This window comes from Balaenoptera acutorostrata, chromosome 11 (assembly GCF_949987535.1).
Source record: "Balaenoptera acutorostrata chromosome 11, mBalAcu1.1, whole genome shotgun sequence".
Lineage (NCBI taxonomy): Eukaryota > Metazoa > Chordata > Mammalia > Artiodactyla > Balaenopteridae > Balaenoptera > Balaenoptera acutorostrata.
The window spans coordinates 104,591,467-104,614,877 of record NC_080074.1 but is presented as its reverse complement, the minus strand read 5'-3'; the positions used below and the strand labels follow the sequence as shown (position 1 = coordinate 104,614,877).

At 43.4% G+C, this 23,411-nt stretch overlaps 1 protein-coding gene across 2 annotated transcripts in view; it reads right to left on the bottom strand.

Annotated features, from left to right (window-relative positions):
• CCDC77 (coiled-coil domain containing 77) overlaps positions 1-22,964 on the bottom strand; it is a 28,725-nt gene extending 5,761 nt beyond the window's left edge. The window contains exons 1-8 of one of the 2 annotated variants that reach the window (XM_007170249.2): positions 22,906-22,964; positions 19,494-19,546; positions 17,635-17,878; positions 14,475-14,617; positions 7,136-7,232; positions 6,159-6,231; positions 4,203-4,294; positions 3,118-3,266 (exon numbers count right to left, since the gene is read on the bottom strand). In XM_007170249.2, the coding sequence (XP_007170311.2) occupies positions 3,118-3,266; positions 4,203-4,294; positions 6,159-6,231; positions 7,136-7,232; positions 14,475-14,617; positions 17,635-17,878; positions 19,494-19,531 (836 nt within the window). In that variant the 5' untranslated portion in view covers positions 19,532-19,546; positions 22,906-22,964. The remainder of the gene's footprint in view (positions 1-3,117; positions 3,267-4,202; positions 4,295-6,158; positions 6,232-7,135; positions 7,233-14,474; positions 14,618-17,634; positions 17,879-19,493; positions 19,547-22,905) is intronic. The other variant, XM_057557121.1, reaches the window with a different exon arrangement.
• Between the last annotated feature and the right edge of the window lie 447 nt (positions 22,965-23,411).

Genomic DNA, 23,411 nt, shown 5'->3' with positions numbered 1-23,411 from the left:
GCGCTGATTTCAGGTTATATAATTAGAAGGACTGTAGAAATATTTACACACAGCCTAAGTATGGACTTTTCCCAGGCACCAGACTTCACAATAAAGAACTAAACCATGGTGTTCTGAATGCAGGTTAACACGAGTTCTAAAATGTCAAAACAGCTTTGCTTTCTTCTGTGCTGTGCTCCACACGTAAGCTGCCCAACATCAAATCCTGGCCTTTTTTTGAGATCAACTTCCTCTGTGGAGGCACCTCAACAACTTCAGCCCACGTGGTCGGTCCATTCTCTGAAATCCCCCATCGCTTTAAATCTACGTCCCTGTGCTGTAATTTGACACTTGCTTGACCTTATTTATCATTTATTTTTGCCCCAATACCGCTAGATCATCAAGGACAGTACCAACTACGGGATACACACAGGTACTAAATAGATTCCTGCTGACTGAGATTTAGGAAAAGGCAAATGATGTTTCCATCTTCAAAAAAGAATATCCCTAAGAGTTAGAACTCATTAGTTTAATATCAACAGCTAGAAAAATACTGTATCAAATGATCAAACTGCTTGCAAAGGGTATTAAATACCGTGAGGCAACCACTGCAGTTTTCCACTGAACAAATATTGTCAGATCCACTTAGTTCTTTTCATGAGTAACACAGTACAGAGATAAGGGGAAAATGATAACATAATGCCAGAAAGGTAACTGTCACCAGAGGAATATATATATTATATACAGAAAATACACATATATATACTTATTTAGGTACGTGCACACGTGTATAAAGAGGGAGAAATTGATTCAGTTACCACAAGGACTGCTCTTGCTTTCAACAAGTTATTTTATTCTATCTTATGTTATGGTCTCAGTTACAAACTGGGAAAGCATGATCTTGTTAGCGTACAAATGGTTTGAAAGTGACACCTAAAGGGCAGCCATTAACAGCCTTGGATTTCATGCCATTCAATACTCTCAGGATGATGATCTAATGGAAGGAGCTGATTGTGTGCTCAGATACGCAGATGACGCTAAACTAGGATGGTTATTAATAATCTGGAAGACAGATATAAAATTACAATTTACTGTGACAATTTAAAAATATTGTTCCCTTAAAAACAATTAAAACCCAACAAAAAGTGGAGCTGCTATGCTTAAGCACAAAATACGAAAAATAAAAGTGGAGAAGTACCAGCCAAACACAAACGTGACGCTACGTTAAAAGAAGCAGAGCCTGCCGAGGGCTGAGAGGCATCTTCCACCTGCACTGATCAGACAGCTCAACTTGAATATCACCTCCCATTTTAGTGACCACACTTTAAAATGGAGGAAGAGACATTAAAAAAGTCTGAGAAGACCAAAAAAAAAAACACAACAGGACGAAGAATGCAACGTGAAAAAATATTTTAAAATGTAGGAAGTTTAGTGCAGAAAAGAGAAGGTAAGCTAAAGATCAGCAAGTGTTCAAGAATTACTTGTTATGCATACAGGGCAGGGCAGAGGCTACAGCAAGACCCTGGGAACACAGACACAGTTACAACAGAAGGTGGAAAAGCCCCCGCGCAGTCATGCTGGTCATCACGGGAAATGGGGGAGGAGACGTGTACCTCTGCTTGGGAAAGGCGTCAGAGAAGGGGTGACACTGCATAGCGAGGGGCCTGCTACACCGCACGTGCTCTGTGAACAACAGTGCTACTAGTCTGACTGAAGAACGAGGTGAACTACAGCCGCAGAGGAGCAGAGACTGAGGGATGAGGCTCCCAAGGGCTGAGGCAGCAGGACTCCATCAGCAGATACACGCAGTGAGCCAGCCTGCAGAGCACAGGGGGACCAGTGCCAGGAAGCGCAGTCAGTTACTGCAACTATTTAAACAAGAACACAGCCTGGGCCAAGGTGGTAAGAAAAACAGGGCAGAGAACGGACTGGACAGGCTTCCCAGGCTCACACCTGACAGGGTCTGGAATTAGGGAACAGGAGAGCCAGGAGTCGAAGATCATCCTGAGGTTCCAAGCTTGGGAAACTAGGTGGATGTGACAGCATTAAACTAAATGGGGGGCTTCCCTGGTGGCTCAGTGGTTAAGAATCCACCTGCCAATGCAAGGGACATGGGTTCCATCCCTGGCCCAGGAAGATCCCACATGCCGCGGAGCAACTAAGCCCGTGCACCACAACTACTGAGCCCATGTGCCACAACTACTGAAGCCTGCGCACCTAGAGGCCCGCGTGCCTAGAGCCCGTGCTCCGCAATGAGAGAAGCCACCGCAATGAGAAGCCTGTGCACTGCAATGAAGAGTAGCCCCCGCTAGCCACAACTAGAGAAAACCCGTGTGCAGCAATGAAGACCCAACGCAGCCAAAAATAAAATAAATAAAATAAAATAAATTACACACACAAAAAAAAGAAATGGGAAAAGAATGAAGTAGCAGGTTTGAGGTGGGGGAGGGGTGCTCGTTGGGAAAGAGAAAGTTGAGTTTCAATCACAGTAAATTTGAGGTGTTCAAACATACTCACCTGAAGATGCCTTTACAGCCCAGCTCTGGCCACTGGAAGCGGACAGAAGGCTGAGGAGGGTTAGACAGGAGGGAAAGACAGGTTCCGCAGGAACCAAGGGAGACTAATTTCAAAGAGGGGGCGATCAGAGGGGCCAAACACACAGAAAGACACTCATTACAGCTGGGACTGTGCAGAGGTAACTGGTCACAGAAATTAAGAAATCAGTGATGACGTCAGAGAGGGCACACTTAGTAAAATGGGGGGACGAAAGCAGACTGCAGAAACGGGGGGGACAGGCAGGCAGGTCTGGGGCCAAACAGCAGGTTCAGATAGTTTCCATTTTCTTGTGCAGGTATGTTATACTGAGTCAGGTAACACATCAGTGGAGAAAAGGACATTTCTTGACAATAAGATCAAGCTAAAACCCGCAAATGGGTTGAGGGGTGTGTGTGGAATCCCCTCAGCCCTTCCGGAAAAGCATCAGCATCAGCGCACCCAGTAGCCTGGAGAGAGGCGGGCGTCTGACAAGACACGTCCTCAGCGCCAGGACCCTGTGCTGCGAATGGACAGGACTGCCACCTTCTAAACCAGCTGGCAAACACCTTCAACCCATCGGGTGCGGCCTTCTTGAACACTCACTTTCTGGTGAGCTCTGCGACTCTCTCCCGATCCCTCTGCTGATGGGCTTGCACTTCCTCCATGCAGATCCGCCTCTCCTCCACGAGCCCCGCCACCTGCTCCTGTGAGAGCCTGCTCCGCTCCTCCAGCTGGGCCTGCAGCGCTTCCACCTGGACGGGCCAAAGGGGCGAGGTGTCCACTCCTGCCCTGCCCCTACTCACTTCTCACCTCTAAGTGAGGCTTTCTCCAGAAAAACTTAAAAACAAAAACCCCACAGACAAAAGCACAGCAGCACAACAAATAGGAGAACAATCTCAGCTGGACTCCTCTTCGCTGTCTTACAAGCTTAGGCTACACAAGAAGAGACTCCGTCCACACCAAGCAGAACACCTACATCACACCAGGAAAGCTGGAAAAGCCAGTCTCCCCTACCTGGGACTCTCACCTTCTCACCATCTCCCTTTCTGGACTTCTAGGACCGTCTCCCTTTTAAGACTTCCTAGTTGCACAGAGAGAGAATGACTCGTTTCCTCATTGTTAAATTTAAAAAGTAGAGCAGAATGAGTATAATGTAATTTCCTTCTCTAAGTCTGGCTGTCACAACCCCAAATGGAGCTACTGGCCAAAGGTAGAAACAGTCATTTAAATCAATACGCCCCCTGATAAGGACAGGAACTTGAGTGCAACTAGATGAAAAATCATGGTTGCAAGTGACATACAGAGACCAGGTGGTTAGAGGATGACTTGCTACTTTCCTAGACTTTAAAACACATGCACCAGACAAATGGACTCATCCCCGCAGGTCAATGTATCGGGACAGACAACAGCAGTTCTGTGTGTCCCAGGGCCAGCTGCAGAGGGAGTTCTGACCGTGATGGCTTTGTTGGGAGGGCTCGGCCTATGAGCTGAACGAACTGCAGGTTCAGAAAAGCACTGCTAGAGTGGTGGAATACAGAGTAACGGTTGTAACACAGAACCCTGGGAAATTAGGAACAACCTCAGCCTTCCAATCACATGGCGTCTGGATGGACCACGTGGGCAAGGAGGCACTCGGCATATGCGGCGCCCGAGCCAGGCTGGTGGACAGAAATGGTTGTGGTCTGTACCTGCAGGATGAGGGTCTGCACGTCCCTCTGGTGCAGCTGGGCACTCTCCTCCTTCTGTCTCACTGCTGGTTTTCTCCTGCTGCCTTTAGAATCTAAAATAGAACATAAAAGTGAGGGGAGACCTTTACTTAGCTTTTCTTTCTGCTATTCAAGCATCAACATTACCTTTGCAGAGGAGTTTGGTTTCCTTTATCTGTAAGGGGAGGAAAGGAAGAAAAAGGACAAGGTACAATAACTATAGTGCTAAATTGTTCAAAGAGGAATCTCTTAAGGGAACTCTGCTAGGATGTCATCCGGATAGTAATATTCATCTTTCTGAAGAATACACTACTCAATTTTCCTTAGGAGTTGTCTATTTTCTTTGTAAAATCTTATTTAATTAGAAAGGGTAATGAATAAAAATACTAAATCCAAACATTTTAGTTATAATGTATAACCCAATTTTCAATGGACAAGATGATTTTAAAAATAAGCAACACTAAAATTGCACTAAACATAATTTAATTCTTTAGATAATTCAAGAAGCTTATTTAGGGACTTCCCTGGTGGTCCAGTGGGTAAGACTCCGCACTCCCAATGCAGGGGGACTGGGTTCAATCCCTGGTCGGGGAACTAGATCACACGTGCATGCCGCAACTAAGAAGCCTGCATGCCACAACTAAAGATCCTGCATACCGCAACTAAACATGCCACAGCGAAGATCCTGCATGCCGCAAAGGAGATCCAGCACAGCCAAAATAAATAAACATTAAAAAAAAAAAAGCTTATTTATTTTTTTCTTTTTTTAAATTGAGGTATAGTTAATTTACAACATTAGTTTCAGGTGTACAACACAGTGATTCAAAATTTTTATAGATTATACTCCATTTATAGTTATTATAAAGTATTGGCTATATTCCCTGTGCTGTACAATATAGTCTTGTAGCTTATTTATTTTATACATAGTGGTTTGTACCTGTTAATCCCCTACCCCTATTTCACCTCTCCTCCCTTCCCTCTCCCCACTGGTAGCCACTAGTTTGTCCTCTGTATCTGTGAGTCGGTTTCTGTTTTGTTATTCTCACTAGTTTGCTTTATTTTTTAGATTCCACATATAAGTGATAACATATGATATTTGTCTTTCTCTGTCTGACTTATTTCACTTAGCATGATGCCCTCTAAATCCATCCTTGTTGCTGAAAATGTCAAGACTTCATTCCTTTTTATGGCTGAGTAGTATTCCATTGTGTGTGTGTGTATGTATATGTATGTATGTGTGTGTATATATATATATATATATATATATATATATATATACACACACCACATGTTCTTTATCCATTCATCTATTGACGAACACTTGGGTTGCTTCCATATCTTGGCCATTATAAATAATACTGCTGTGAACATTGGGATGCACATATATTTTCAAATTCAAGTTTTCATTTTCTTTGTAAGAGAGTAGATCTTAAAACCTCCCATCACAAGAAAAAAAAAAACTTGTAACCACATGCGTAGTGATGCATGTTAGCTAGACTTACTGTGGTGAACATTTTGTAATATATACAAATATCAAATTACTTTGTTGTGCACTTGAAACTAATGTTATATGTCAATTATACCTCAACTAAAAAAAAAGAAAAAGGAAGAAAATTGGGATTTCCATTAAAAAAAGAGAGAGAAGGATAAGGAGACTGAGGCTTAGAGAGGCTAATTAATAGTCTGTGATTCCAGAAGTTGTCCAAATCTGTTTTATGACTTATCACCATAAGCATGTTAATTATATATTTTTTATTCTACTTCATTAAAACATCATGGAAAGGTTTAAAAAAAAAGGCAGCTCAGTAAGACCTTAGACCACCAGAGGCATCATTACGAACATACATTATCACTGTATAGTATGAAAAAGTTTCTAATTATTTGTACTGTGCTTTTTAATTCTGCATCAATGAGAATTTCTAATAATGTGGTTGGTACCTGCTCTGAAAGCTGAAGATTCATTCTGTTCACATACTTCTACAGCCTGGATAGTCTTTTGGAGAATGCTGACCTGAAGAATCAAAAAAAAGAGAAAAAAAAGGTACAGAAATAGCCTTCTTATAAATGCAGTATTTCACTTTTTAGCTTTAGTTCTGCAGATTAAGCATTATTCGTAAATTAAATTGGTCAAAATTGATACAATCATATGAGGATGTCATGCATATGAGAGACCAAAGTGGATAAAGTAACAAATTGGATAAAACCCAGTGTTTTGAATATAAATTGGATAAAACCAGTGTTGGTGATATAAATGAAAAAAATAAAACTTCCGGGTTATTTGGCAATATCGGCCAAAAAAAAAAAAAAGCAGCCTTTGACAGGTCCTTTAGGAAAGTAACAGAAACACAGAAGTATGCATATATAGATATGTATAAAAATGCTCATTGAAGAACTGCTTACAGAAGTGAAAAAATGGAAATCTCAAATACACAAATATTTCTATATGAATGGAAAAAGAGCTTTATCTCTGGGGTACAGAATTATGGGAGACTGCCACTTTTATATTAGATTCCTGAAATATGTGTGTTGTTTTAACAAAGACCATGCATTAATTTTGTAATCAGTATAAACAACGATTTAAAAAGAAACTAGTATTGAAACTTGTTCCCACACTAAGTCTGCTCCTGCTGTTCTCTCTAATCTCATCCAAAACATCTTCTCCTCTGAGCTTTAGGTTTCCAAATGGTGAAACGGGGTAAACAATGTTACTTCCAAGGTTTTTGAAAAAAAAGAAAAAAAATCACAAAGCTCTTTGTAATTAGAGAAAATGCTTTGAAAACTTAGGTAAATGTGAGACTACCATAGCTAATTCTCCTTCTAGCTTCTTTAACAAGTACCAAAATTGTTCTGATTATGGACCCCAGCTTGTATTTTGTAAAAGCCATGCCCACCCTGCTATACAAAGGATTACTTACTTTGTTGGGAGGCTCCTTATAAAAATAGGTCACTTCTCCAATGTCTGTTCCCACAAGAGCCAAGAGATTCTGAATCTTTTTCTTGTCTTCTAGCTCCCTGCAATTCTCATAGAGAATAAGCAAACAGTGTCCAGAGTAAGTAAATTTTTGTTTAAAGGCTCTCCCTTCTGACTTTTTTTTTTTTTTTTTTTTTTGGTGGTGCCACTTGGCATGCGGGATCTTTAGTTCTCCGACCAGAGATCGAACCCATGCTCCCTGCAATGGAAGCGCGGAGTCTTAACCACTGGACTGCCAGGGAAGTCCCTCATTTACTTTTAAAGCAATGATAACCTCAGATTAAAATTAAATAGGATTAACCCTCCTACACTGTTGGTAGGAATGTAAATTGGTGCAGCCACTATGGAGATCAGTATGGAGGTTCCTTAAAAAACTAAAAATAGAATTACCATATGATCCAGCAATCCCACTCCTGGGCATATATCCGGAAAAGATGAAAACTATCTAATTTGAAAAGATACATGCACTCCAGTGTTCACAGCAGCACTATTTACGGAATATAATAGCCAAGATGAGGAAGCAACCTAAGTGTCCATCAACAGATGAATGGATAAAGAAGATGTGGTACATATACATACATACACACACACATATATACACAATGGAATATTACTCAGCCATAAAAAAGAATGAAATAATGCCATTTGCAGCAACATGGATGGACCTAGAGATTATCATACTAAGTGAAGTGAGTCAGACAGAGAAAGACAAATATCATACGATATCACTTATATGTGGAATCTAAAAAAATTATACAAATGAACTTATTTACAAAACAGAAATAGACTCATAGATATAGAAAACAAACTTACAGTTTACAAAACAGAAATAGACTCATAGACATAGAAAACAAACTTACAATTACCAAAGGGGAAGCAGTGGAGGGATAAATTAGGAGTTTGGGATTAACAGATACACACCACTATATATAAAATAGATAACCAACAAGGACCTACTGTATAGCACAGGGAACTCTACTCAGTATTCTGTAATAACTTCTAAAAGAATCTGAAAAATAGATGTATATGTATACATACATACATACATATATACATATGTATAACTGAACCACTTTTCTGTACACCTGAAACACTGTCAATGAACTATACATCAATTAAAAAAAAAGTCAGGGCTTCCCTGGTGGCGCAGTGGTTAAGAATCCGCCTGCCAATGCAGGGGACACGGGTTCAAGCCCTGGTCCGCGAAGATCCCACATGCCGCGGAGCAACTAAGCCCGTGCGCCACAACTACTGAGCCTGCAAGCCACAACTACTGAGCCCGCGAGCCTAGAGCCCGTGCTCCACAACTACTGAGCCTGTGCTCTAGAGCTTGCAAGTCACAACTACTGAGCTCGCGAGCCTAGAGCCCATTCTCTGCAACAAGAGAAGCCACTGCAATGAGAAGCCCGCGCACCACAACGAAGAGTAGCCCCCGCTCGCCGCAACTAGAGAAAAGCCCACAAGCAGCAACGAAGACCCAATGCAGCCAAAAATAAATTAAAAAAAAAAAAGGTCAACAGAGAGGAGTCAGCATCTGCAACAGGCTCCAAAAAATTAATTAACTAAATTAAATTAAATAGGATTTATCTAGACCTTACCTCTAAATTTTTTTTTAATTTTATTTTTTTATACAGCAGGTTCTTATTAGTTATCTATTTTATACATATTAGTGTATATATGTCAATCCCATGGCAGTGACTGAGGCCTGCTGTAACTGAATCACAGTTCAACTTCTGCCCACTCAGATGTCCCTTACTCTCTCACAGGTGGTTTATTCCTGAGAGCACTCCCCAACACACCTCCTGCAAGCAAATCTCCATTGCAGAGTTTGTTTTCAAGGGAACCCAACCAAAGACAGTTGATACCAGAAATGGACCAAGGAAGCAAATTTTAAAATGACATTTCAGAGCCTGTAATATGATGTGTTACAGAACACAGTGTTCTTAGGAGCAAGACAGATGAGTGGTCAACAGGGTATAGCTTAAACAATTAAATAAAATTAAAGATTGGGGGGGGGGGCTTCCCTGGCTGTCCAGTGGTTAGGACTCCACACTTCCACTGCAGGGGGCATGGGTTCCATCCTTGGTTGGGGAACTAAGATCCCACGTGCCGTGCGGCACAGCCAAAAAAGAAAAAAAAAAAATGGGGGGGAGCTGGGGGCTGCATATTCTATACAAACTCACAATCTCTGACCCATTTTCCATACCTCTGCTAGTTTTAAGACCCAGAGACTGTTACCTAAAGGAGAAGCTGGATCTCCCAGGAAGTAAGACCTGGTGATACCACAGCGAGTGTACATTGTAATGATTCCCTCATTACCTCCAAGGGCCTATGCCATTTATTCAAGTAATTGTACGCTGTGGGAAAGGAAATACCCAGACATTTCAAGGATTGCTGGATACAGAGTCTGAGCTGACTCTGACACCTGGTGACGTGAGCATTATCTAGGGCATTTGGGAACCATGCAATAAATGGAATTTTGGTCCAGGTCCAGCTCAAGCTCAAAGTGGGTCCACTGGATCCAGACCCAGTCAGTGGTCATTTCCCCCATCTCCAAATGTATAATTGGAATGGACATAATTGGTAGCTGGCAAAGCCTCCAAATTGCTTTCTTGGTTTCTGTGCTAAAGCAAGTGGCAGCCTCTGGAACTGCCCCACCCCACCCCAGCCACGATGGCGAATAAAGACCTAAAGGATGCAGGGGTGGAGGTCCCCATCAAATCGCCATCAATTCACAAGTATGACTCATGCAAAACCACACAGTAACAGTGGACTACCACCAAGTAGGTCCAATTCCGGTGACTGTGGCAGATGTAGCAGTATTTTTGCTAGAGCAAATTAACTTGGTTTTAGGTACACAGCATGTGGCTACTGATTAAGCAAATGTATTCCTTCCCACCCGTACCAGGACCAGAGCAGTTCTCATTCACGTGAGGTGAACAACAGTATACTTTTACAGGCTTTCCTAGGACCTTGCTAACTCTTCTGCTCTCTATCAAATTTGTCCAAAAGGACCTGGATCTGGCCATTCCACACATCATATCAGTTCACTACTGAGATATCATATTAAATCAGACTGGACAGACAAGAAGTGGCGAGTCTGTTAGAACCTTACATGAGCTCCAAAGGGTCAAAGGTAAACCCTACGAAGCACATCAGTGAAGTTTTAGGAGTCTGATCTAGGCTTGCCAGGATACTGGCAAGGACAAATTCCTGCATCTCACACCTACCACCACCAAGAAGGAAGCATAATGCAGGAAGAACTCCTCAGTTTCTGGAGACAACTTATCCATACTTTGGAACATTACTCTGACCCATAAATCAGGTGATGTGGAAGGTGAGCTTTCAGTATGGCCCAGAGTTGAAAGGAAGTTCTGCATTAGGTCAAGGCTGAAACTATTAAGGAGATTAAATCAGTAATCAAAAACCTCCCAACAAAGAAAAACCCTCGACCTGATGGCTTCAGTGGTGAATTCAACTAAACATTTAAAGAAGGACTAACACCAACCATTCTCAAACTTTTCCAAAAACTGAAGAAAAGGCGACACTTCCTAATACCTCCTATGAAGCCAGCAGTGCCCTGATGCCAAAGCCAGACAAACATTACAGGACTACTACAGACCAATTTCCCTTATGAACACTGATATAAAAATCCTCAACAAAATATTAGCAAACTGGTATTCAGCAGCATATTAAAAGGATTATACACCATGAGTAAGTGGAATTCATTCCTGGAATGCAAGCAAGCATGGTTCAACATATGAAAATCGATCAAAGTAATACAGCACATTAACAGAATGAAGGAAGAAAACATACGATCATCATCTGATGCAGAAAATGCATCTGACAACATTCAACACCCTTTTGTGACAAAAACATTCAACAAATTAGGGATGGAAGGAAACAACCTCTGCACGATAAAAAGCCACATATGAGGGCTTCCCTGGTGGCGCAGTGGTTAAGAATCTGCCTGCCAATGCAGGGGACACGGGTTCGAGCCCTGGTCTGGGAAGATCCCACATGCCGCGGAGCAACTAGGCCCGCGAGCCACAGCTACTGAGCCTGCGCGTCTGGAGCCTGTGCTCCCAACAAGAGAGGCCGCGATAGTGAGAGAGGCCCGCGCACCGCGATGAAGAGTGGCCCATGAAGAGTGGCCCCCGCTTGACGCAACTAGAGAAAGCCCTCGCACAGAAACGAAGACCCAACACAGCCAAAATAAATAAATAAATAAATTTAAAAAAAAAAAAAAAAAAAAAAAAGCCACATATGAAAAGCCCACAGCTAACATCATACTCAATGGTGAAAGACTGAAAATTCTCTTCTAAGACCAAGAACAAGACAAGGATGCCCATTTTACAACTTCTATTTAACAAAGTATTGGAAGTCCTAGCCAGAGCAAGTAGAGAAGAAAAAGAAAGAAAAGACACCCAAATTGGAAAGCAAGAAATAAAATTACCGTTGTTCACAGGCGACACGATTTTATACATAAAAAACTCTAAAGGTTCCATAAAAAACAAACAAGCAAAAAAACTCTTGGAACTAGTAAGTGAATTCAGCAAAGGAGCATAACACAAATTCAACATGCATTTCTACACACTGTCAACAATCCGAAAAGGAAATTAAGAAAAGAATTTGATGTACAGTAGCATCAAAAAGAATAAAACATGCAGGAATTAACCAAGGAAGGGAAAGACTTACACACTGAAAACACTGCTGAAAGAAATGAAAGAATAAGCAAATGGGAAGACATTCTGTGTCCATGGATTGGAAGATGTAACATTAAGATGTCAATATTACTCAGAGCAATCTATAGATTCAGTGCAATTCCTATAAAAATCCCAACATTTTTTACAGAAATAGAAAAATCTACCCTAAAATTCATATGGAACCTCAGGGGACTCCAAATAGTCAAAATAATCTTGAAAAAGAACAAAGTTGGAGGGCTCACACTGCTTGATTTCAAAACTTTAGTACAAAACTACAGTAATCAAAACAGTGCGGTACTCCAAACGACAACAAAGGGAATTCCCTGGCAGTCCAGTGGTTACTACTTCGCACTTCCACTGCAGGGGGCACAGGTTCGATCCCTGGTCAGGGAACTAAGATCGTGCATGCCATGCAACGTGGCCAAAACAAAACAAAACACACACATATACACACACAAAACAGTGCGGTACTGGCATAATGATGGACAAATAGACCAACAAAATACAATAGAGAGCCCAGAAATAAGTCCTGCATAGATGGTCAAATGATTTTCAACTTTCAATGGGGAAAAAGTCTTTTCAACAAACGGTCTTGGGAAAACTAGGTATCCACGTGCAAAAGAATGAAGTTGGACCCTTACCTAATACATATACCAAAATTAACTCAAAATGGATCAAAAATCTAAATATAAGATCGAAAACTATAAAACTCTTAGAAAAAAACAGTGATATTGGATTTGGCAATGGTTTCTTGGATTTGACACCAAAAGCAGAAGCAATAAAAGGAAAAATACACAAATTGGACCTTATGAAAATTAAAAACTTTAGTGCATCAAAGAACACTATCAAAAGCGTAAACTGGCAACTCTCAGAATGGGAGAGAACACTTGCAAATCACTTATCTGATAAGGGATTAATATCCGGAATACACAGAGAACTCTTAAAACTAAATAACAGCAAAAAACAACTCGATTCAAAAATGGGCAAAGGACTGAAACAGACATTTCTCTAAAGGAAATATACAAATGACCAATAAGCAATGGAAAAAATGCTCATCATCAGTAATCATTAGGGCAATGCAAATCAAAATAACAATGAGATACTACTTGACATCCATAAGGATGGCTTATTAAAAAATGGAAAACAGGGACTTCCCTGGTGGCGCAGTGGTTAAGAATCCGCCTGCCAATGTAGGGGACACGGGTTCAAGCCTTAGTCCGGGAAGATTCCCACATGCCATGGAGCAACTAAGCCTGTGCGCCACAACTATTGAGCCTGTGCTCTAGAGCCCGCAAGCCACAACTACTGAGCCCGCGTGCCACAACTACTGAAGCCCGTGTGCCTAGAGCCTGTGCTCCACAACAAGAGAAGCCACTGCAGTGAGAAGCCTGCGCACCACAGCAAAGAGTAGCCCCCGCTCACCGCAACTGGAGAAAGGCTGCGTGCAGCAGCGAAGACCCAACACAGCCAAAAATAAATAAATAAATAAATTTATGTTTAAAAAAATGGAAAACAAGTGCTGGCGTGCTTTAGAAGAAATTGGAACCCTTGTACACTGCTGGTGGGAATGTAAAGTGGTGCAGCCACTGTGGAAAACAGTACGCTGGTTCCTCAAAACAATTAAACACAGAATTAGCATTTGATCCAACAATTTCACTCCTGGATAGATACACAAAAGAACTGAAAGCAGGAACTAGAATGGGTATTTGTACACCCATGTCCAGAGCAGTGTTATTCACAACAGCTAGAAGGTTGAAGCAACTCAAATGTCCATCAACACATGAATGGATAAACAAAATGTGGTGTATACATACAATGGAATATCATTTGGCCTTAAAAAGGAATGAAATTCTGACACATATGTTGTACAATGCGGATGAACCTTGAAAAGATTATGCTAAGTGAAATAAGCCAGACCCAAAAGGACAAATACCGTATGATTCCACTTACATGAGGCCTAGAATAGTCAAATACATAGAGACAGAAAATAGAACAGTGGTTACTAGGGGCTGGGGGAGGGGAGATGGGGAGTTAGGGTTCAGTGTATGGGATGATGAAAAAGTCCTGGAGGTGGATGGTGGTATGGCTGCACGATGACGTGAATGTACTTACTGATATTGAACTCTACACTTAAAAATGATTAAAATGGTAAATTTTAGGTTAAGTATATTTTACCACAATAAAAAAAAAAAGTGCACTGTAGTGGATGCCATGGAACAGGACCAGGATGCCCATATCCCGGGAGCTGCCCTTGGCTGAAGGGGGCTGCCTCTCCCGAGCTTATCCCCCCTTCCCTGGTGGCAGCCTGCGTGCAATGACGGACCACTCCCTGTGGGGCTGGCTAAGGCCTCTGTTACCTCGGGGGACTCTCTATCACAGTTCAAATTCTCCCTCAACCCAAATCCGCTCATAGCTGTTCTTCCCAAGAGCCTCCCTGCTAACCATCGTGCAGGCAAATCTCCATCTCAGAGCCTGTCCCCTGGGAATGCAACCTAAGAGAAGGACCACAGAGAAATGTATCTTGTTGAGTTTGATTTAGAAATATACCCCCAACATTTCCCGTCTCCCACTTGGTACCTGATTCTCAGTCGGTCGTTTTCTGAGTAGAGGCGTAAGACATGCTCCCGCTCCTGGAAGAGGCAGACCTGCACGTCGCTTAGAGCTTTCCGCAGCTCAGCAATCTCTTCCTCCCTCTGTTGCAAATCCCGTTCAAGTTTATGCTGGGGAAAAAGGTAGTTGAAAAGATACTGGGCTTCATAGGAGTATCTCTCGTTGGATGTGGCGGAGTCAGTTCATGTAGAAATATTACAAAGTGGATGGTTTCAGCAATACAGGATCCAAATGACAACAACAGGCTGTGTACAGACAAGTTTAAAACTACAAAGTGAGTGTGACGCTTGCATTCAACATCAGAGCTCTCACGGTTCCTTTTACAGACGACAGAACCCAGGACGCCACATGATCCACCTGTTTTAGTCACACTTTTTTTTAATGCTTTCTATGTAAGAAGCATTGCTCTGAAATTCTGGAAAACAAAGATGAAAAGGTATGATTCCTGCCTACAGAGCTGAGGAACTGTGTGGGGAGACAGACATGCCAACAATTAAAATGCAAGAATTATTTAATGGAGAAGCACGCACTGTAAAATGGCCGAGGCGGAAGGTATGGCAGGAGAAGAATCTCTGGAGCCTGCTGGGGAAGCCGGAGTCCACCACCAGAAAGCTGAAGCCTGGAAGGAAGACCGTTAGAGACAAGCAGAAGGCAGCGCTCTCGGGAAGAGTGTGGTAAACCAGCATGAACCAGCAAAGAGCCGGAAATGCTTGGCTGACCACGAGGACCTCAGCATTACTGGAGTGGAAAGTGAGAGGCGGACGGGGCGGTGTGACACTGGAGGCTGGGACCGTGGAAGACGCTCAGGTGAGATGAAACTGGAGTTTGAAGAGTGCAGCAGCAATAGTGATGAGGTGGCTGAAAGGGACTGAGCGACATTCAGGACGCAGAATCAATGGGTCTTAGCGAATGACTGAATGGAGGGCTGGGCAGAACTGCAGGCAATGACACCAGTCACGAAGCCACAGAATAAAGAAAAGTTAAGAGACAGGGGTGGATGGAGGGAAATGGCAGTGGTCTGTGCACACGCACGGGCAGGGAGAGGAAAAGGAGGTTCGTTCAGATACAGACACACCACCCTGGAGCTCAGGAGGAGAACGAGTCAGCACTAGTTACCTGGATGTCACAGTCCCATAGGCAGGACTACAATGCATGGATAAAACGAGATCATTTACGGTGGAATAAGGAAGAACTTCGGAAGACTAAGGAAGGAGAGCTGTTAACGGACACTGAGAACCGGTCAGAGAGGGGGGACAGACACTGGGAAAGAAAAATGACACCGGAATCAAGACGGGAGCAGAGTTTTGGGAAAGGAGCCGTCGACAGTGACAAACACTGCAAAGGGCACAGAGCGATGAGGTCATTTTGGCAACAGGTCCTGGAGCCCACAGGTGGAGCAGCGAGGACAGGACCCAACCGCAGTCAAGGAGTCGCCGAGTGGGTGATGAAGTCAAACTATTCCGGAAGCGTGGCTGGGAAAGAAGGTGTCTCCCCGCTGAGAGAGTAGTTGGGGGTGCAGCTAGAGGTGTGCCTTTCTCTTTTGTTGGGAAAGACTTGAATCTGTCCATATACTGAGGAGGAAAAGCCAATGTCAGGCAAGAGGTTAAAAACAGAACACAAAGGGGAGTTCCCTGATGGCCTAATACTTAAGATTTGGGGCTTTCACTGCCATGGCCCGGGTTCAATTCCTGGTCGGGGAACTGAGATCCTGAAAGCCATGCAGCATGGCCAAAAAATAAATTAAAAAAAAAACAGAACACAAAGAGGCGAGGTAGCAAAGCAGGGTTTCTTAGGAAGGAAAGGGGGGTGGGGAACAGAGAAAGGGCTGGATCGGTTCAGCTCACTGTGGCCCCTGGATCAGTAAGGAGGAGGAGATGGATACGGATGCAGGTGACTGTGTGTGGATGGGCAGGAAGCTGGTGTTCCCTCTGTGAACTGGGAAGCAAGGTTGCCTGAGGAGGGAGGGGGCCTGCGGGCCGGAGGAGAGCAGTGAAGGTAGGGCACAGGCGTGCAGGGACGGGGAGCCGACCACTGATGGGTAAGAAAACTGCTGCGTGGTGACTGAGGACACAGATGATTTGTTTACCATGAATTTATCCTGTAATGACCTGTGACCTTTCTAGGACAGTGGTTCTCAACGGGGGTGGTTTTGCCTATGCCCCCAGGAGAAATCCGGCAATGTCTGGGGGCATGTTTGACTGTCACAACTTAGGGGTGGGGTGGGCTACCGGTGTCCAGCGAGTAGAGGCCCGGGATGCCGCTACACATCCTGCACGCACAGGACAGTCCTCACAACAAAGAACCATCAGCCCTCACGTCGGTAAGGCCAAGGCTGAGAAGCCCTGCTCCAGGACACAGGTGGTCGAGGATGGGGTTAAGCCACAGGGAGGGCTTCTGCCGGGCAAGGGGCGCAGATGAGCAGGGCCGCGTGCAGGCAGCACAACGACTAGACTACTGGAGAGAAGCCCCTGGGCTTCGGGTTAGAAGCGGCACATGGTGGCCAGAAGCGGCCCTGCTGCCCTGAGCACACTGAGAAGCCAGGAGCTGTGCAGGCGACACTGAAGCAAAGTCAGGCGTGAGGGAGAGAGAACCAGAGGTGCACGAGAGGCTGAGACAAAGAGTGAAGACTTTAGAGATGGAGCACTTTAGGGCATCGTGATCCAACGGGGCACCCAGGGGGTGGGCAGCTCGGCTGGGGTGGAGGGGATCAAAAGAGGATGTTGAGGGCTTCCCTGGTGGCGCAGTGGTTAAGAATCCGCCTGCCAATGCAGGGGACACGGGTTCGAGCCCTGGACTGGGAAGATCCCACATGCCGCGGAGCAACTAAGCCCGTGCGCCACAACTACTGAGCCTGTGCTCTAGAGCCCGTGAGCCAGAACTACTGAGCCCGCGAGGCACAACTACTGAAGCCCGCAAGCCTAGAGCCCGTGCTCTGCAACAAGAGAAGCCACCGCGATGAGAAGCCCACGCACCGCAACGAAGACCCAACGCAGCCGAAAATAAATAAAAAAAAAAAAAAAAAGAGGATGTTGACACGTGTACTGTGACACCAGCTGGCACTCGTAGGTCTTCTCGGCAACGGACGGGCTCGCTCAGAGCGCGCGAGGGTGCACCGGCTCCTCCTCACCTGCCCTTCGCAGGCCTCTCTGTACAGCTCCAGCTTCTTCAACAGGCCCTCGTTTTCTGCCTCACACTCAGACATCTTCTTCTGATAATATTCTAGAAGCTCCTGAGAAGGGAAGAGGACGGCCAGACGATCTTCCACTGAAGGCAAGGGAGTTGACTGCACGGAATCGGAGAAAGATACCCCCTTCCACCTGGTGGGGCCACTGAAGCCACCGGCAGCCTCATGCTTGGGGAGAGCCGTCAGCCTGCATGAGATTAGGAAGGACACGTTCATAAACTGTCTGAACATTTATGAGATGTTACAATTTCTTAAATTAAAAATCAGGTTTATGTCCTTCAAGTGCTTATAATTAAGGTGCTCACAAACCTTGAAAGTTTGATGTTACAGGTTCGTGAATAATCTTATGAACTGCTTTCCAGGTATTAAAGGTTTAAGGCTGGATTCAAAATACAAGTTAGAGAGTAAAAAAAATCATTAAAAAAAAAAAGGAATATCAACTAAATAAGACCAGATAGTGACAGTCAGAAAATTTGATACTGTAAGACATACAGCAATAGGAACACTTATATGCTGTTGATGGAGTGTAATTTGGTGAAACTACAGACAGTAGATTGGCACAATCTAGTAAAATTGCAATTTCTCTTGTCTGCAGAGACATACAAGGTAACACACACAAAAATGTTCATAATAACATTATTTGTGATAACAAAAACAGTAAAGCTTCCAATGTCTGTTTGATAGGATAGTGGATAAACTATGGTATATTCATACAATGGAATATTCTCAAAGTTATAGAAACTATGAATTACAGATACATGTATGAATATGAATGAATTATCCAAACAATTTTAAATGCAAAAATGTATGTAGATGCATATACAGACGATATTGCCATTTAAGATTAGAACATGCATAATGGAGTAGTTTATTTTTAGGGGTAGATACATAAGTGGGAAAATTATTAAGGAAGGGCGTGATAAAGATTCAGGATTAGAAAACAGAGCCTAGTCAGTAAGCACACGACCAGTCACACCCTAGTCTCTAGCATCAGAGACTTGAATTACATGACCAAGACCAGCCAAGATCAAAGGCTAATCAAAGGCTGGACCAGAGGGTTTTTTTGTTTGTTTGCTTTTAGCAAACAAGAGACTTAAGCTGAAAACAATGAAAGTTAGAAAACAAATGATACAGAAGTGGAGAAATCCTCATGTGAGAATTAATCCACTTGGGCTAACTGCCTGCAATTTATTATACAACAACAAAATAGACCACAGAGTAGAGAAATTTTATACCAGAAGCCCAGAGTTGTAGTTAATGAAGGTTATGGGCAGCACTTTTAATAAGTGAGCACGTATAGGAAAGACATTAAAATCCACTTTCAGCTAGCATGAAGAACAAATATTTTCTCAATCATTAAAAGCTCACAACAGAAATATTACTGTACTTAGTTTCATGTTTTGAAAAGGTGTTGCCTTATAACTCTGGGATATAGGTTAATAGCTAAACTAAGAGCTATTTCTGAGATTCTGCAAACGAGAGTGTGGCAACGAGGATGAGGATGAGGCGTCATGCAGGTTGACACAGAGGCAGAGTCCAAAGTCCCCTGTGTTTGTCTACTGGTTGTTTCCTCTGTAATCCAAGGGTCCACTGGCACCGTATGAGGCCCACATAAAATGCCTGTATTCTTGTGTTAACATTTACTATGTCCTAGTTTTTAATCTAAATTCCACATAATTAGAGAAATGAGGTCTAATGTAGTCCAAATCCAAAACTCTTCTAGTTCCTAAGCCAATGTGTACTAAGGTGACAGAAGTCTGGATTCTTTATTTCAACAACTCAAAAATAAGCAAATGTCTTACTTTCTGCAGACAGGGGATTGCGTCGGGGTAAAGTTCATGCTGTCCTTTCCCACCTGTCAAATACACAAAAACTCAGAATGAGGGGTCAGGAACAGAAAAAAAGTACAGGACGTACAGACAGGTCCCTCCCCACCAGCATCAGATGTGCTTCCGACAGCATCAGAATGTGATGTTTTATTTTTTTTTAATTATTTATTTATTATTATTTATTTATTATTTATTTTTGGCTGTGTTGGGTCTTCGTTTCTGTGTGAGGGCTTTCTCTAGTTGTGGTGAGCGGGGGCCAGTCTTCATCGCGATGCGTGGGCCTCTCACTATCGCGGCCTCTCTTGTTGCGGAGCACAGGCTCCAGACACGCAGGCTCAGTAGTTGTGGCTCACGGGCCTAGTTGCTCCGTGGCATGTGGGATCTTCCCAGACCAGGGCTCGAACCCGTGTCCCCTGCATTGGCAGGCAGATTCTCAACCACTGCGCCACCAGGGAAGCCCTATTTTTTATTTTTATTTTTTGTTTATTTATTTATTTATTTTTTGCCTCACTGTTGGGCATGTGGGATCTTAGTTCCCCGACCAGGGATCAAACCCATGCCCCCTGCATTGGAAGGTGGAGTCTTAGCCACTGGACCACCAGGGGACACCCCAGAATGTGATGTTTTAGAATGTAGTATCCTTTAAAGTAGTTCCAAATCCTGAAATTCTATGAAGGCATTCTTCCTTATTATTATTTTCAAATAAAATCAGAATGGCATTTAATATTTCGATGGACAAGCACACAAAAGAACAGCCTTAGTATGAAGGTTTACTGCAACAAATTTACATGCAAAACAAATTTACAATCCTTTTGCTGAAATTATAGGAGCGGGAGATGCAGAAAAGTTTCTAATAACCAAGAGAAATTAAGTGGATATTAAGGTAGAGGACCCATCATGCTAAGTTTAAGATAAATACAAAGCCATTGATATTATCTTTACTTGGTGTGCTGTGTCTATTGCTTCCCATCCTCCTCCATTCACCAAGTCACTCCTGGATTTGTGTGCCTGACAGTGTTAACCTCCCTTTTAAAATATTGCTTTGTCGTTGAGAGCTCTGAAATCAGACAGACTTGGTTTTGAGTCAAGGTTCTGTCCCCTATTAGCTGTGTGACCTCAGGCAAGTTTTTACTTAACCTCTCTAAACTTCAGTTACTTATTAGAAAATGTGGATAATAATAGCATTATGTCATAGGTTGGTGTAAGGATTAAATGAACAAAAGGGCTGAGTATGTGTCCAACACATTTAAGCAATCAATAAATGCAGATGACTGCCGTTTTCACTGAAAATTTTACTCCCTTGGTTCAAAAGGTTCTGCCTTCAGGGACTTCCCTGGTGGTCCAGTGGTTAAGACTCCACGCTCCCAATGCAGGGGGCCTGGTTCCATCCCTTGTCAGGGAACTAGATCCCATATGCATGCCGCAACTAAGACCCGGCGGAGCCAAATAAATTAAAAAAAAAAAAAAAAAAAAAAAAAAAGGCTTTGTCTTCAACTTTCTTTACTACTTCCTCTATCCATTTCTTCAGGAACATCATTATTCCCATTGCTTTTATGATTACTTCTATCATCTAAAACACTACCTGGCAAAGAGTAACTAACAAGTACTTGTTTAATGAATAAATGACATCTCTTTCCGTCTCCTGACTTGAATTTCCAATTATGTTACAGACATTTTCACCTATATGTCCCACTGGAGCTTGAAATGTTTAACTTAAAAAAAATTAAAAAAAAAATCCCAGACTGAAGCAGCTCACTCCTGGGTCATGAACCCAAAGATTTGGTCAAAATTGACCAATGAAACTCCTTAATATTTAAAAAAAAAAAAAAATCATTCAAGTCACATATTTTTTAGCACCTCAAAGCTAACACTTCCCAAACCAAATACAGCATCTTTGTCATCCAAACATATTCCTTCCTTCATATTTTAGTTAATAATTCAGCATCTTCCAAACCACCTAGACTTGAAATTTTATTTTTTTTAATTTTTATTTTATTTTTATTATAGTTGCTTTACAATATTGTGTTAGTTTCTACTGTACAGCAAAGTAAATCAGCTCTACGTATACATATATCCCCTCTTTTTTGGATTTCTCTTCCCATTTAGGTCACCACAGAGCACTGAGTAGAGTTCCCTGTGCTCTACAGTAGGTTCTCGTTAGATATCTTTTTACATAATATCAATAGTGTATATATGTCAATCCCAATCTCCCAATTCATCCCACCCTCGCTTTCCCCCTTGGTATCCATACTCTACGTTGGACTTGAAAATTTAAATTCATCATTTCATTACTCCTTCTCTTGACCCTTTCATCCAACCGTATGAAAATCCTGTATATTCGGACAATGGCCATGTTAACTCAGGATCTCCACATCTTCTTACCCACCCTACTACAATGGTTTAACTGTTTTACCACCCCACCCCTCTCCTGGACCATCTTCTAAAAAGTCGTAACATTCATCCATGGCTCCTCATAGTCTAATGCACTAAATCAAACTCTGCCTAAATGTCATGGCTTTTTAAATGTAAGGACCAAACCTGCCTTTCCTACCTTACTTCCCTCCACTCCCCTAACGTGCCCTTGGTTTCCAGATAACCTTGCCTCCATTCCTTTGTTCATGAGCCTCCCTCCAGCTGGACCATACTTCCCTCCACTCTCATAATTTCACTTAATGAAATCCCATTTCCGCACGAAAACTCAAATACTACCTCCTCCATCTCTTCTCTGCGTCTCTCCATCCAAAAATGAACTAACTGCAAAAGAATCGCATTTGTAATTGTCTAAAAGTGAACACAGTAGAGTTCTTTGTGGCTACCACCTCTCCCACGATGGTGTACGTTCCCTGTAGGTGGGAACATGGTTCTGTCTCCCGAAAGAACGATGCCCTTGTTTACAGACAAACTACTGAGTTTCAGCCAGCTTCTATCCATCCCTGTGATACCCCTGTTTAGGTATATATATTTACAGCTTGTCTATTTACAATTAACATCTGCTTAGCACTTCAACATTTATTATTTTCTTTACTCCACAACTCTGTTCAGTATTTTTATTACCCCTCAACTTTACAAGTGAGGAAAGGGAGGCTGAGACCGGCGGGGGGTGAGGGAATTCCAGGGGCCCACATTCCGTACTCTTTTCTCCATTTCTCCCCGTCTTGATCCCAGGTGACCACAGCCCCTCATCGCCCAGCGCCCCCCCCACCCCACCCCACCCCACCCCCGCCCTCCGGCAGATGCTAACGGTTCGCTCCGGCCTCCCGACGCGCCCTCTCAGACTCACACCCCTCCCCTTCGGACTCCTCCCGCAGTTACTTCCCCCCACCCCGCCTTTTCCTCCCCAGACCCCTTCCCTGACCCCTCTCCCGGAACCCGGAACTCTACTCACGCCGCCTAGAGCCGCAGACGCCGAGAGCCCAACTGAAAAACAAGTCAAACCAGGGGGCGTCGCGGCGCCACGGAACGTGCAAGAGCCCGTCCAATCGCCCACTGGTTTACAAAGCCCTCTGGATTGCGCACCAATAGAAAAGCTGTTCACACAGAGGCCCGCCCCATTCCCGCCCTCCCTCGCTCGCCTTGCCCCGCAGAGGTCGCCGGGAAATGTAGTTTTCCTTCTGCACACAGCTCTGGATGGAAGAGGTGGTACGGCCGCAACCGAGCGCTTCCCAGTACCGGTGGTGTTGATGTTTGGGGTCCGACGCCCTAGTTCTGGCGCACTTTAGGGCTCCCAGTTTAGGCTTTCTCAACTACTTTGTTTTTATGAAAGATGGTGCATAAATGCTGTGCATAATCACAGGATTATTATGAGTTGGAATTTACGAGTTTATCTCAAGGAGGTGAAGAGTCTAAGACCACTCCTTCAATGACCTGATGGCCTAGAGCCAAGAGAGGACC